Source organism: Phymastichus coffea, unplaced genomic scaffold, assembly GCF_024137745.1.
Source record: "Phymastichus coffea isolate CEN01 unplaced genomic scaffold, Cenicafe_Pcof_1.1 PCOF00058, whole genome shotgun sequence".
Taxonomy (NCBI): Eukaryota; Metazoa; Arthropoda; class Insecta; order Hymenoptera; family Eulophidae; genus Phymastichus; species Phymastichus coffea.
In genome coordinates this window covers 1,596,511-1,610,235 of record NW_026706869.1, presented here as the reverse complement: position 1 = coordinate 1,610,235, position 13,725 = coordinate 1,596,511, and the positions used below count along the sequence as shown (strand labels likewise).

At 34.3% G+C, this 13,725-nt stretch overlaps 3 protein-coding genes across 5 annotated transcripts; 1 reads left to right on the top strand and 2 right to left on the bottom strand.

The window, feature by feature from the left end:
- The first annotated feature begins 779 nt into the window (after positions 1–779).
- Positions 780–4,297, top strand: LOC131666271 (uncharacterized). Of its 2 annotated transcripts, none has more exons than XM_058938786.1 (5): positions 780–927; positions 1,852–2,070; positions 2,417–2,718; positions 3,213–3,474; positions 3,556–4,297. In XM_058938786.1, the coding sequence occupies exons 2-5, from the start codon at positions 2,002–2,004 to the stop codon at positions 4,123–4,125; spliced, it is 1,203 nt and encodes a 400-aa protein (XP_058794769.1). In that variant the 5' UTR covers positions 780–927; positions 1,852–2,001; the 3' UTR covers positions 4,126–4,297. The 2 variants fall into 2 exon arrangements, with proteins under 2 accessions (XP_058794769.1, XP_058794770.1); XM_058938787.1 differs by lacking the exon at positions 780–927 and adding an exon at positions 1,033–1,467.
- A 119-nt stretch (positions 4,298–4,416) lies between these two features.
- Positions 4,417–8,637, bottom strand: LOC131666269 (isoleucine--tRNA ligase, mitochondrial). Of its 2 annotated transcripts, XM_058938783.1 has the most exons (16): positions 8,478–8,637; positions 8,186–8,416; positions 7,971–8,093; positions 7,677–7,836; positions 7,400–7,604; positions 7,026–7,330; positions 6,785–6,951; positions 6,461–6,697; positions 6,218–6,390; positions 6,003–6,141; positions 5,788–5,945; positions 5,572–5,715; positions 5,280–5,499; positions 4,956–5,208; positions 4,711–4,892; positions 4,417–4,640 (listed from the first exon to the last, which is right to left on the bottom strand). In XM_058938783.1, the coding sequence occupies exons 2-16, from the start codon at positions 8,387–8,389 to the stop codon at positions 4,428–4,430; spliced, it is 2,883 nt and encodes a 960-aa protein (XP_058794766.1). In that variant the 5' UTR covers positions 8,390–8,416; positions 8,478–8,637; the 3' UTR covers positions 4,417–4,427. The 2 variants fall into 2 exon arrangements, with proteins under 2 accessions (XP_058794766.1, XP_058794765.1); XM_058938782.1 differs by having other exon boundaries at positions 8,186–8,637.
- Positions 8,638–8,859: 222 nt separating this feature from the next.
- Positions 8,860–11,128, bottom strand: LOC131666351 (THO complex subunit 4-like). Its single transcript, XM_058938958.1, has 3 exons — positions 10,982–11,128; positions 9,773–10,321; positions 8,860–9,520 (listed from the first exon to the last, which is right to left on the bottom strand). The coding sequence occupies exons 2-3, from the start codon at positions 10,259–10,261 to the stop codon at positions 9,185–9,187; spliced, it is 825 nt and encodes a 274-aa protein (XP_058794941.1). The 5' UTR covers positions 10,262–10,321; positions 10,982–11,128; the 3' UTR covers positions 8,860–9,184.
- Between the last annotated feature and the right edge of the window lie 2,597 nt (positions 11,129–13,725).

Sequence of the window (13,725 nt, the reverse complement as noted above, 5' to 3'; positions counted from 1 at the left end):
AAAAATTCGAATCTAACGTTCAATCAGTAGTGCATCGAAAGCGCAACAGAACGTGAAATTTTAAGCCATTACAGTGTCTCGGATGAGTTATTTTTCACGAGTAAACGTCTTATGCACGCGCACATTGCATAAATAAATAAAGATAAAGTTTAACAACTCGGAACTTTTAAAAATATTGATTATCACGTTCGACGAACAATCCTGTTGTTATTTTATTATATTATGATATCTTTCCACGAACTTATCAAAAACCTCTACGTCATTCTGATTCATAATTCCACCAACGAAGTAGGCACGATTTATTGACCCAATAGATAAAATATTTGAAAAGCTATCAAATCCAACGTGTACATGAACCTGTTGTTTTATTCAATTCAACAATCAGATATAACATCTTTTATCAGCTGGCTGATAACACGCACGCACACACTGATTTATCAGATATGCAAGAAATCAAGCTGTGCGATTCACCGTTTTTTCTCTTAACTGCAACCTGTTCACGCGTGTAAAACTGTGTTATCATCGTCATCGAAGTGTATAAACTACGGAAAATTCCTACAAAAAATAATATCAAACAATTAATTATAAAAATTCCTTGCGCGCGGACAAAAAGGTGAGCGTCGTCGTATGGAGAACGTGCGAGAGAGGATATCCGTGTGACTTGGCAGTGATATGGGAAGAAGCATTTCAACCATTGTGAAAATTTTCACTATTACGAAAGCGTCAGTCTCCCTCTTTTGGAAAAGCATTTATCCCTTCCCTCGTCCATTTTTTTTTATTATCGATCGTCACCACCGCCACTTTGCTCACACGCATACACACTTCAACTTCGTTATCAGACAGCTCAGACGCAGGTGCAACTTCGCCGGCAGAAGCAGTCGAGCGCCAGACTCGCGCGCGCTCGCATCGTCGACGGAGGACAAGACAGTAAGTGTGTGAGCGTGCAACGCTGATAAGTCTCTTATCTGCCTATACGCGCACGAAGGCACGTGAGATTTCACGAATCACCTGACGTGAGGCGTGTGTTAAAATATTTTTTCTTACCTGACTAATCGTCTTTTTTCTTCTCCGTTTCATTCCCGCTCGCCGCTTGCGCAAGACTCATTTGAATATCCGTGCGGCGATGTGTTAAAATATTGTTGTGCGTGTCGACAAGTGTTACAGTTGCGCACCGCGACTACGTACATCTTTTCTTCTCGTGCGATCGTGTTTTCCTTAAAATGATTAATGTTTGCATTTGTTATCTTACGTAACAGTTATTCGAGCTTTAAAAAAATAATAAAGTTCCGTGCACAGACGCAATTACGCGCAGCTTTTTGCGAAAAACAATATATAAAATTAACGATCTCCCAGCCTTTCCCGGCTGCCTTAGCATGTACGAGTGACATTTTTTTGTTCGTCGACTGAAGAAATTAATAGAATCTTACGTAACATAGCAGAGCGCATCCTCTCAACAAACTTACCATTGTACTATACAACCTTTTTCCCATGATTCATTTTTCAAGGACTGCAGATACAGTTTCTTTTTTTTTTTAATTTATACGCATATATGTGATGCAGGGATATAAAACTGATTAGATGAGATTTATTATTTTTTTTATTTTTACGGCCTTGGCTTATAAGTGAACAATATCAACAACAATTATCATGAGAAAACTTGATAATAAAGTATATAATAATCTAAATTAAAGGTTTCTCGTGGTAATAGAGAAAAATCTATTTAGCGCATACGCTAATTTCCAAGCTTAAAATAATATTCTTATACAGCGATAACGAAATGCTGAGTATTACAAAAAGTCTAGTTGAAATTAGCATAATTGTCGAAACGAGTGACAAATGTATGTTTTTTAGGAAACAAAAAACAGAATTCGACGAACAAAAGAATAGAGTTGGGATGAAGGAAAGACTAAATTGTCACAAGGCAATGTGAATGAAAAAAAAAAGTTGAAGAATTGCAAGAAGAAAAAAAAAGAACCGTGACACGAAGCCAAAATATATATAATGGATCAAGTAAACGGAACGACGCCACCGAAGAAGAAACAAGTTCTCTTTTCCATCGGCTCGTATAGCGTAAGTTCAGCATTACTTTTTTGGCTCTAAAAATAGTTGTATATACAGTGAAAATGGAAAAATATAACACCTGCGATACGCGAACTGAACTAATCTCTTATCTAGAGTCTGACGCGTAATTCAACTAATTTTATAACATTAATAAACACGTCACTTTGCACAAAGAACAATTTCACTATTTCACATATGATTATTTTTACCCAAATTCTGTTTGTAAATGTTTGCCAAAAATGAAATCAAAGCAATCATAGTAAAAATACTGAAACGTAATGTTACGCAAGCTCATCTTCACAGCATAAACGCCTTCCATGAACGCATTCACTAACGTGATTTCCATGTGCCGCAGGAGCGCGACAAGCGTGTTATCAACAAAATTTCGACAAACGGTTTGTTCGCCTCGGCGACCACCGACGATGTAGCGGCAATGCATTCGCAACCTACGAGGACACTACCGAAGACAAGACCAGTCTCGTTAAATTTTCTCGACTCGACAACTAAGTATCGAACGCTACCGGCAAGACACAGGTACAATGATGAACTCGCTATTGAAAAACCCGTATGTCCACCTTCGTCCGCTTGCAACTCCCCGGCTGTTGAAAACGGACCTATTGCTGGGAAACCGTCATTCCCGCCAAAATTGGCTGAGAGGTCAGTTCAAATTCTCGAAATTTCAGAATATATATTTCGCATTATTTTTTGGTGCTATTTGATCGTTGCCGTACATTAGCTTTTCTTTCGCCCAAACTTTTTGATCGATCGATACGCGTTTCGCGAATTTTATTATCGTTTTTAGGTGAATTCGTGAAAACGCATTACAAATAAACAAGTCGCGTCAATCGTGAAATTCTGTACAATTTTATCGAAAGTAGCGACGAATATTTCTTTTATTCCTTCAATCCAGAACTTGTTTCACGTTGATTTTATATAATAAGATAATCTTATGCGTAAGTTATTATTAAGTTAGATGTAACAAAAAGTTAAATTACATAGCAACTAAATGTGCTTTATTTGCATATCAAATTCATACAAAGTAGTACGAGCAGTAAAAGAATTTCATTCAACACATTTCATTTCTTCAGTGCGATATTCAAAACCATTTATATGTATTTCTTCTTGTCGTAAAAAAAATATTTTATCATTAGATCACTATCACTGGAACCAGAGCAACTGAGGCATTCAGGTCGCGTAGCATTAACGATCGCTGCATACGAGGGTGCACCTCGTACTCCGACACGTTTAGATTTCTTACCTCCAGGACGAGTTTCGCGTAGCAGTTCTAAAACGAGTAGTAGCACGCCCTCCACTCCTGGAGAAGATGTGGATGGCTCGAGAATGATGTTGCAGAACGAACTGGCTGCCACGCTCAAGAGGTCGAATTTGAAAAAACTCACAGAGGACGATGTGGTGAGTGTGATCTGTTATTATTTTAATTAATTATTCAAAGTCAATAACATAAAAATGAATAAATCTTAAAAACAATTGTAGCTGCAGGAAAATGGAACGTCAGATTTGCCACTGGATATAAGCCAACCAGTGGAAAAGGAAAAACCAAATAGTAAAAGGGAAATAGAAACATCCGAAAATGCTGAAACAACAAATGTATTTGAAAAGGAATTGCAAAAAATTAAATCAGAAGAGGCACTAAAGTGTGTCAATTCAACAGAAACACCAGAAAATATCAAAATAACAGAAGAATCAAAGAACAATGAAAACACAAAAGAAGTTGAAGGTTCAGAAGATAAACAACAAATTAAAGAAGAAATAGATGCAGCGCTCACAAAACTGGAAAACAGTACAGAAGAATCAGGGATTATTCCAGTCCCACCACCGATGCCAGAAGCAGGAAGAAGCACGGTAAAGAAAACATCACAGGCAGCGGATGAAGAAACTGGTGAAACAATTAAAGAAACGATAGAAATTGTTGAATCTAAAGACGAAATCGACGTGACTCCAAACGGTAGTGTGAAACAGCTGGCAATTGAGCTTGGCAAAAAAATGACATTTAAAGCTGACATCGAGAGAGTTCCTGAACAAAACGGCATCGAGGACAAGTGATTCCCTCTTCTCATCACGTCGTTGTTATTTATAATTTGTTAATAGATATACTCTTTTGTTTTGTTTCCAGTTAATAGTTGATCGCAGAATCCTAATTTTTATTTATTGTCGAGTTTCAAACTTTGTTGTGTATAATACCGATGGACTTAGAAATAAATACTGTCGCTGTCAATCCACTCGTTTAGTTTATTAAAATATTTACATCAATTACATTTTATGTACAAAGTTATTTACATACAGTGTGTTTGTTGCTTATAAAAATTATGTTCATCAAGTTGAAGGACACTTAAATACAAAAAAAGTTATTCGATGTTCAGTATTTCAGCACAGCGATCGCAAAGTTCACCGTCTGCAGGCTCTAAATATCTCCTACATCTTTTACAAAGTGGTTGATTTACAGTTTCTAAACTGACATTCAATTCGTTACACGTGTCATCCTTTACAAGAGTTATTGACGAAACTTGACAAATATCACAGAGTTCTGATGTTGCGGATGTTTCGTTTGGTTGTAGTAACTGTAATAACAAAATTATCATATTACAAATAATACAATATTATTAATTCGATTACCAACGGGTTTTCTACCGATAAAAGTTCAAAATCCTTGGAATTAGCTCTGATAATAGCTCTTGATAGCCACGAGTTCTCAGACGTTAATTTGTTGATGATACTTTTTACATGCAAAGCTTTCTCCACTGTTTCTTTTACCTCCGGTTTATTCCAGCTTTCAAGTAACTTATGCTTCGAATGAAATAGTGGAACTGATGCTACATAAAACAATAAACGTAAGAACTAAAACAAAATATTTAATATGCGCTTGAAAATCTTACCAAGATTTTCAGGATGATGGAGCCATACTTCTTCAGTCAAGTGAGGTAGAATAGGAGCGGCAGACCTGACAGTAACAGCTAAAACTTCGCCAGTTACATCAAGAGCACCTAATCTATAAGGTGAATCAATTTTTTCGCAGTACAGCCGATCTTTGATCATGTGACAATAAATAGCCGATACGTCGTTCGTAATAAAACTGACTATCATTTTGCTGACATTGTGGTATTCGTATTTGTCGTACAGCAATTGAATCTTAAAGAAAATATTAATGAATAAAATAATAATCAAGGTCTTTTCAGTCTCTTTTTTGCAATATTTGTTACCTGTTGAGAATATTGATACAGCTGATGCAACATGTATCTATCCAAAAATTGATACTGAGGCTCGACATTTATATTTTTCTTGTCATCATAAGTGTGCAGAGCACCAAGTAGGAAACGAAAAACATTTCGAAGTTTGTTGATTGTTTCTGCACTGCCTTGTAGTAAAGTGGTTTTCATTGGAACGAGAGCGTGTTGGGTTCCGTGACTTGCTACCCACCATCTTGTTATAAAACATTATTATCCTTGTTATATTGCAGACATTTTATGATAATTGAAATCATTTAAAGAATACCGTAATACATCCACTCCATAAGCTGGATTTTTGTTCATATCTTTACCGCCTTTGGTTATCTCTTCTGGATTGACGACATTACCCACAGATTTTGACATTTTGTTGCCCTTCTCGTCAACAGCAAACCCATGCACGAACAAATCTCTGCGATTAAAAAGTATTATTTACATACTAAAAATTTTATTTTAATGAAATAATTTCTTTATTAATACATACTGGTAAGGAGCACAATTTTGCAAAGCAATAGATGTAAGGAGAGACGATTGAAACCAACCAGTGAATTGATCCATTCCCTCCATATAAAGGTTTGCTTTCTTATCGGGCAATACAAATGACCAGGAGATACCACTGTCAAACCAAATATCTAAAATATCCTAAAGAAAAATGTTTTTTTTAGACGTCCTTAGAAAATTGTAAACAGAATAATTTACCTGTCCTTTTTCTAGGTCTGTATCACTGACATTCAATTCAGCCAGTAATTTTTTTCCAATGAGCTTTTTAACAGGTAAATCCCACCAGAAATCGTCACCATATTTTTCAACTAGTTTACATATTCTGTCAATCCAGTCCCTAAAAAAGTTCAAAGCACATATAAGTATTTCAAACTATAATAACTATGCTTTGCTTGAACGAAATTTTTCCTCACTTTGTAATAAAAATTTTCCCAGTATTCTTATAGTATAAAACAGGAATAGGAGTACCCCAAACTCTTTGACGAGATATACACCAATATGGTCTCTGCTTTAATTGTGATAGCAAAGCATTACGCCAAGCTGTTCTCTGTTGTTGTGGATAAATATTTACATTTTCTGCACATTTCTGCAAAAATTACTGAATTTAATTACCTATATAAAGCAATGTAAAACTATAACTAGAAAATAATTCTTACGGTTGCTTTTTCTTTTAATGAATTTGTATCAATGAACCACTGGTTACTGGCTCGCAGAATCACTGGTTTTTTAGTTCTCCAGTCATAAGGATAACTATGAGTTATCACCTCTGTGTGCAAAATATTGCCATTTATTCGATTTAAAACAGCTTCAGTACCTTGATCTAATACTTGCAAGCTTTCAAACTCCAAACCAGCATCCGAAGTATATGTACCTGCTTCATCAACTAGTGATATCTAATAAAATAATATCATTTTTTTATGAAACTTCGATGATGACTTTGTTGAGTAACTTGAATAAAGAAAATGTTAATTATTTTATACCACAGATATATTATTTTCTAAAGCTAGTAAAAAGTCTTCTTGTCCATGTGCAGGTGCTGTGTGTACCAAACCCGTGCCTTGTTCAGTATTCACATGGCTTCCAGGCAGAAAAGGTAGAGTTGTGCCAGTTATAGGATGAGAATATTTGGCACCCTTCAAGTCACTTCCTGTTTCAGAAAATAGTTTTCACATAGTATTCTAAAAATCCAATGATATTATATCACTGATATAAAATACACACCAACAAAAGTTGTAACAACCTTAAGTTCACCAATTTTTTCAATAATTTTATCGAGCAGATCAACTGCAATTATATATAAGTTTCCTTGAGAATCTTCTGCTAAACAGTAATTTGCCTCTGATGCGTATGCTAAAGCTTGATTGGCAACCAATGTCCAAGGAGTTGTTGTCCATGCTAATCCAAACACTGACTTTCCCTCATAAGCTGCAAGTTTTGGAGGTAATTCTACTAAAACTAATCGGATAGTTGCACACTTGCTTTGATGATCACTTTTGTATTCCAATTCAGCTTCAGCTAAAGCAGTTCTGCAATTGAATATTAATAAATCTTTTATGTTATTTCTTTTGATGTTTAAATAGAAAAAGAATAAGTACCTTGAAGAAGGAGACCAATAGACAGGTTTGAAATCTCTGTACACAAGTTTTTTTTCGTACAGTTGGAAAAATTGTTGCAACTGATTGATTATATAAGAAGTATTGTTTGTAAAATAGCAACCCTTTTCTTTCCAATTTGCCATAATACCCCAAGATGCAAAAACTTGCCTTTGTTTAGCAACAGCTTCTTCAGCAAATTTACGAGCTGCAATGATTAGGATATTATAAATATAAAAACTGATATAACATGGATACTAATTAAAAAATATCAATTGACCTTGTCCTCTAATCTGTAAAGGTGTTAAATTTAATACTTTTTTCTTAGCATCAGTTAGAGCTTTAAGCTCAATTGGTAAACCATGACAATCCCAACCAGGAATATAATGAACTCGTTGACCTCTAATTACTTTACTCCTTGTAGTTATATCTTTTAAAACCTACAAGAAAATGATTAATTCACTATCGAATAAATTGAAATAATTGTTGCATTATAAATACTCATTATTTTTTTATTAAAAAAGTAAAGTAGTAATGAGAAACTTATTTTTAAATCAATTGATTTTTTATATACTTTATTAATTGTATGTCCCATGTGAGGATCTCCGTTTGCATAAGGTGGACCATCATGCAGAACAAAATCAGGACCCTCCAAATTTTCCCTCTGCCAATTGTATAAATCAGCAAAGCGACATTTCTAAAATATATAAAACAACTGATTCTCAGAGACCTGCATAGACCAATAGTATATCAAAAATTAAAATCATTCAACAATACTGAAATGCTTACATCAAGTAAATATTGATCCATTTCCACGCGTTTTTTGCCAAGAATCTTGGCTGGAAAACTTGTTTTTGGTAGTAAAACAGTGTTAGTATAGCGTTTCTCGGCTGGCTTTTCACGTTGAGACGAATAATATTTAAATATCACTCGCGCTTGAATGGACAACGATGCTTTTGCTCTCCCAAGAGAGCATCTCAGACTCATGGACATTTTCGTTTGATTAATAATTGTAAAAATCTGCAAGAATTTTATAACACTATACCATGAACACCTTTTTCATGTTTTGAATGGTCTTAACCTCGTTTTTTAATTATTCGTGAAATGAACGTAAAGATATTATTTTTCATTATTAATTGGCGTGTTTACGAAGTAATTATTTATGATATATTAAGCTAGAAAATGCTTTCTACCGGCAAGAAAAAATAAAAATGTAATACGCTGTACGATAAGGAAACACATGTCTGCCGGATCAATCTATGAATGATTTTATATATATGACTACTAAAATGGCCGTGAGTCCGAATTAATCACTCATGTATGCACGACTCTTCATATGTAAAAAATGATAAGCATTCTTAAAAAATTGACAGAATTTACATAGATGGAAAGGTGGGAGCCTTTAAGGAGGTTGAATTCAAAAACTTGAAAAAATTTGAAATTTAAAAATAATTATTTATTGATAATATCCTTAGCACATTCAACATTTCTTTTTAGTTGAATCATTTAAATTGCAATTAATTTCTACATAAAATATTCACTAGATACAAGTGAATATATTATTATACTTGTCGTACGATGATACAATTTTCAGTTACAATGTCAATTGAATGGATTATAAAAAAAAGTATGAATTATAATAATTAACGACTATTATTCAGGTCGTACCGAAATAAAATAGAAAAAAACGCGGTTAATGTTGGCTTCATAAAATATTCAATATGAAATCCCGATCGTTTTTCTTCTCTCTTGTCTTAACTATACACTCATAATCTACGCAATTGATATCTACGCGCCCTCAGAGCTGGTTACTTTGCTCTTCACGTATTCTTCAAGTTGAGCATCAAGTTCTTCAGCCGTTGGTGGTGGTGCTTTCTTCTGTCTGCCGCCAGCGCCGCCTGCTTTGCCACCTCGTCCACCTTTCTTTGGTCCTGCACCTGCGCCACCAGGCCGCCCGCCTGTAGATTTATTGTTGACACGATTTCCGCTGGAGGCTGGTTTCTTGAAGTTGCGAGAGAATTTTGATGAACTTCGTGATACGGTGGTTGTGGGAATTTCCGATGTGGCCAATTGGATGTTCATCTCACGACCATCCAAAGGTACGCCGTTGTATTGTTTCATCGCCTGAAATTGAGACAAAAAATTATAGTTTCACATGTTATATCTTTTACAAGTATGAATATATAATAAATAACTAAGTAGTCAAAAAGTGAAAAAATATATGACAGATAAAATCAAACCTATCATTTATTAATGTTCAATGAATTGGTAAAGAGAAAATATTTTTGCTTCTAAATATTGTAAGTCAAATGTCCAATATTGATTTTCTGAATTTGTCAATGTAAAATTAAACAAAGTGTAATTTTAATATATTACCTTGATAGCATCTGATTTTCTCTCAAAAATGAGATCGGCAGATCCCAGCGATCTGCCAGATCTATCGTAATGTACTCCAGCAGACTTCAAAGGTCCGAACTCGCTGAACAGCTCCAAAATATCAGAGTCAGTTACTCCATAATCCAGGTTGGACACAATGAGTTTTGTAGCCTCGGAACTGCTTCCAAATCTACGTGGTGCAGAGCCAAGAAAAGCCTCACGTTTGTGAGGAGGTAGAGAACGTCCAGCAAAACTAGCCGTGGTTCTAGAGATGCCACCACGGCTGCGACCACGCAGAACTCCACCACCTGGTTTGCGATTCTTCTGGGTACTTGGTGGACCTCTCCTTGGTGAACCACCTTTACCACCCTTGCTCCCTCCTTTACCTCCTTTGCCAGCTCTGTGGGTACCACCACCTGGGTGTTTACCTTTCTGAGCAATTTTCTTGCTCTTGTTCTGTTTGATGATATCGTCCAAACTCATATCCATCTTGACGATTATTTATTTTGTTGACTTTGGCGATTAAGTACAGTTCTTTGGCTGCTAGAGCTAAATTCGTAAAGGAAAAAAGACAATTATTAGTTACTTAAATTAGATAAAATTAATCATTTCCAATACAAACGAATTTATCAGTTAACGCGGTTTGTACAGAAAGGTATTTTGGAATACTTTCTAATGTTTATGAAAATAAGGCGTTACAGAAACTATAACAAATATTTTTTATTTAAAATCAAGTCAAAGCAGCCTAAATTTTCTAAATAGTTGAATGTAACTAACAAACATTTCTAGGAAAACTTGAAAAACTAGCTTAAAAACATAAAAACTACAGCAGCCATTGCAGTCGTGATGTAAACCTCTCTCTGATCGGAGCGTCACCAAATTCTACCCATCAACCCCATAAGAATACGCTATTCCAAACAAAATAAAAAGAATGTACAGCTAAGGTTAACAAAGAAAACTGTGTACAATAACGTAAATTCCAAAAGAGTAATAGCAAATACTGAAATGACGCTTATACACGTAAAAATTCCCTCCAAATCGACGACGCCTCAACACAAATAATTTGAGGTTATTCCCAGCGTCGAAAAGTTCTCAAAAATACGCGCTTAAATCTATACAATCTAACGAATCAGTCTTGTAAGAAATAATTTGAAGACAAAATACATGAATGTTAAGTGAAATGGAACGAAAATCAATGATAATACTCACAACTTGTAGGGACTTTGGCGGCTATCTTGCTCACAGCTGAAAACCCACGCGATCGGCTTGGCAGCAACGCACTAACACAGATGCAACTATAAACGTATCGACGTACAAGATAGAACACACTAACAGTATCCTCACTATGTCCCGAACGGAAATGGTGTACTGCATGGGGTACCCTGGGACTCTTATAAGCATGCGCATAGGGGCTTGGCAGACTATTAACCATTGACCAATGCCGTGTCTTCAAAGAAAAGTTAGCAGTAGGGATAGGGCGGGAATTTCGACAAGGGAATGAAAAAGGTGGGGCTTAGCTCTAATTTATCTTATAACAATGATAATAGTTAAAGTATCATCTCCTTCTAGAATATGTAAGATCTCTACCTACTGTAATTCAAGACAAATTTTTTCATACAATATTTATTAAAAATTATGAAGAGACGATAAAGTCATTTTTTATGATATCTATGGGGATGCGGATGTTTGTGTGTATTGTCAATCGATATGATTTCTGTATTCGACGAATTTGAATGAAAATTTTTTTACGTTTGGAAACCCTTCGAGGTGAATGAAAAAACTATTTTGAAGCAGACGTAGTAATTGGAAAAAATGTTATAGCTATTTTTCAAAGTAAAAGATATTGTTAAATTAAAATATATTGTGCAGATGGAATTAACAAGTTCAAATTGCTATAACTTTGGATTGAGAATAAACATTTTTACGCACGAGGATTCATTTTAAAGCTTACAATAGCAGCTTTGGAACAAGTTGTTGTAGGATAAATTTGGTAATAAGTTATCTCACTTTTTTCTCTTAACTAACTCGTAACTCTTTTTAAGTCTGTATTTTCGTAAGATATAATTAGAACATAAATTGTCAGAATTTGAATAAATAAAATCTCACGTAATAATGAATAATATAATTATCAAAATAATTATAACTAATAAAAATAGAAAAATAATTAACTGATAAAGTAAAATTTACTTTAACAAGAATTTTTTTCATAATTAGTAAAATGTATTTTTCTCGAAGAAAGCATTCTACCAGAATATGTGGCTGCATTTTTGAATTTTATAACAAGCCACAACAACGTTTTATAGATATTCAATGCATCTAGCTAATTTCTTTCAAATAAATTTATTTCCGGAAATATGGTGAACCTTTACAGTTCGCATGCAAAAAATCTTAATTTAACAACTTTTTGGATTTTGAAAAATAACTATAAAATTTTTTCTACTACACCAGCTTCAAAATAGTTTTTTCACGTACTTTGAAGGATTTCGATAAAAACAAAAAAGTTTTATTGAGATCTGTTGAGTAGAAATCATACCGATTGACAATACACACACCCTCATCCCCATGGGCAGAAATCATAAAAAATGACTGTCTACTTTCTATAATTTCTAATGAATATTACATGAAAAAATTTGTCTTTATTTACAGTAGGTATAGATCTTACCAAAAAAGAAGATTAAAGCATACAATGACTAAAACAACAACAAAATTATAGCAAAACTAAAATATTTTTTTAAATATCGAAAACAAAACTTCCTCTCTCCAAGCAATCAAGAACAATGCTTGTTAAACTGCAAAAAGTCAGTCTCAGCGATGAAAAATTTTACAGGCTTGCAACTTAGCTTCAAGAAAATACAAAAATGTAATCACTCGTCTCTAATTGTGTTAAAAACATTCGAATTTGTTAATTTAAAATCAACAGCAATACAATTAAGAATTTCAAATAATGTGTTTAGCACAGGAGTCATTATTTTATTATACTTTAAGTTATACTGGGGTGGGTTCACCATAAAGGCCATTAAAGATCATTAAGTATTATTTCATTATTGCTAATTTTGTCTCGAGTCAAAACGTCAGGAGTTATTTTCTAAGGAAACCCCGACAAGAGTTAATTTTATTGGGCTGGATGGAATAATAGCGCTCATAAATCTTTAGGGATTCCCAAACGTCGTCGGCAAGTATAAGTCGACGCCAATTGCATGGAGCAATAATTAGTATTGGTGCGATAATTTATAACCTGCGGTGTCAGGTACTAAAGGACTTCGCAGTATGGCTTTCTAGTCATTAACGACGACTCGGAGAATCGTAAAGTTACCCTGCTAAATGAGTTCCAATATTATTATCTTTATTTTTGCGAGATAATATATAATTTTGTTTTTCTAAACTTTGTTTACTTATTCGTGTTTCTTTAAATGAAGTATATCAGCAGGTTCGTCGCTCAGAATAGTACATACATTACGATACAAATGCGGGAAAGTAGATTCTTGTCTCGTGTGGCGTTTACGCCCGAGCGAAGCGAGGGTGGAAAGATACACGAGACGAGAAACTCTTTCCCAAACATGTGCCGTACCGTATTTTTTGATACGACGTATGGGAAGTGTGATTTTTAACGCACGTTTTTTGCCGAGCGTGCGGAAAAAACGCACTTTCCGCACGGAGTGTCGAAAACTCTTTTTCTTACATATCTAAAAATTTTTATTGCTACTTTTCATCAAAATTGTCAAAGTAATGTTGATGGCTCATTTGAAACTTTTAATCGAGAAGGAATTTTTAATGTGTAACAAGAAAACTATTCTAAATGAATATTGATTACATATAAATAAGATTAAATTGTTGTAATGAGTATGAGCGTATGAGCTGATTGTATCAAGATTTAAGGTTGGATATTTACATAAATCAACTTTAATTTTTATTAACTTTCCATGATAAATGTACCATTAATGTTTATAAAAACA

What these genes read in the sequence shown, in the direction of transcription:
- LOC131666271 (XM_058938786.1), top strand. Translation starts at nt 2,002, where the DNA reads ATGGATCAAGTAAACGGAACGACGCCACCGAAGAAGAAACAAGTTCTC. An exon ending in TTTCCATCGGCTCGTATAGC is followed by an intron (nt 2,071 to 2,416) that starts GTAAGTTCAGCA and finishes CATGTGCCGCAG; the next exon opens with GAGCGCGACAAGCGTGTTAT. An exon ending in AACTCACAGAGGACGATGTG is followed by an intron (nt 3,475 to 3,555) that starts GTGAGTGTGATC and finishes AAACAATTGTAG; the next exon opens with CTGCAGGAAAATGGAACGTC.
- LOC131666351 (XM_058938958.1), bottom strand. Translation starts at nt 10,261, where the DNA reads ATGGATATGAGTTTGGACGATATCATCAAACAGAACAAGAGCAAGAAA. An exon ending in GAAAATCAGATGCTATCAAG is followed by an intron (nt 9,521 to 9,772) that starts GTAATATATTAA and finishes TCTCAATTTCAG; the next exon opens with GCGATGAAACAATACAACGG.
- LOC131666269 (XM_058938782.1), bottom strand. Translation starts at nt 8,389, where the DNA reads ATGTCCATGAGTCTGAGATGCTCTCTTGGGAGAGCAAAAGCATCGTTG. An exon ending in TGGATCAATATTTACTTGAT is followed by an intron (nt 8,094 to 8,185) that starts GTAAGCATTTCA and finishes TATATATTTTAG; the next exon opens with AAATGTCGCTTTGCTGATTT. An exon ending in GGGAAAATTTTTATTACAAA is followed by an intron (nt 6,142 to 6,217) that starts GTGAGGAAAAAT and finishes GAACTTTTTTAG; the next exon opens with GGACTGGATTGACAGAATAT.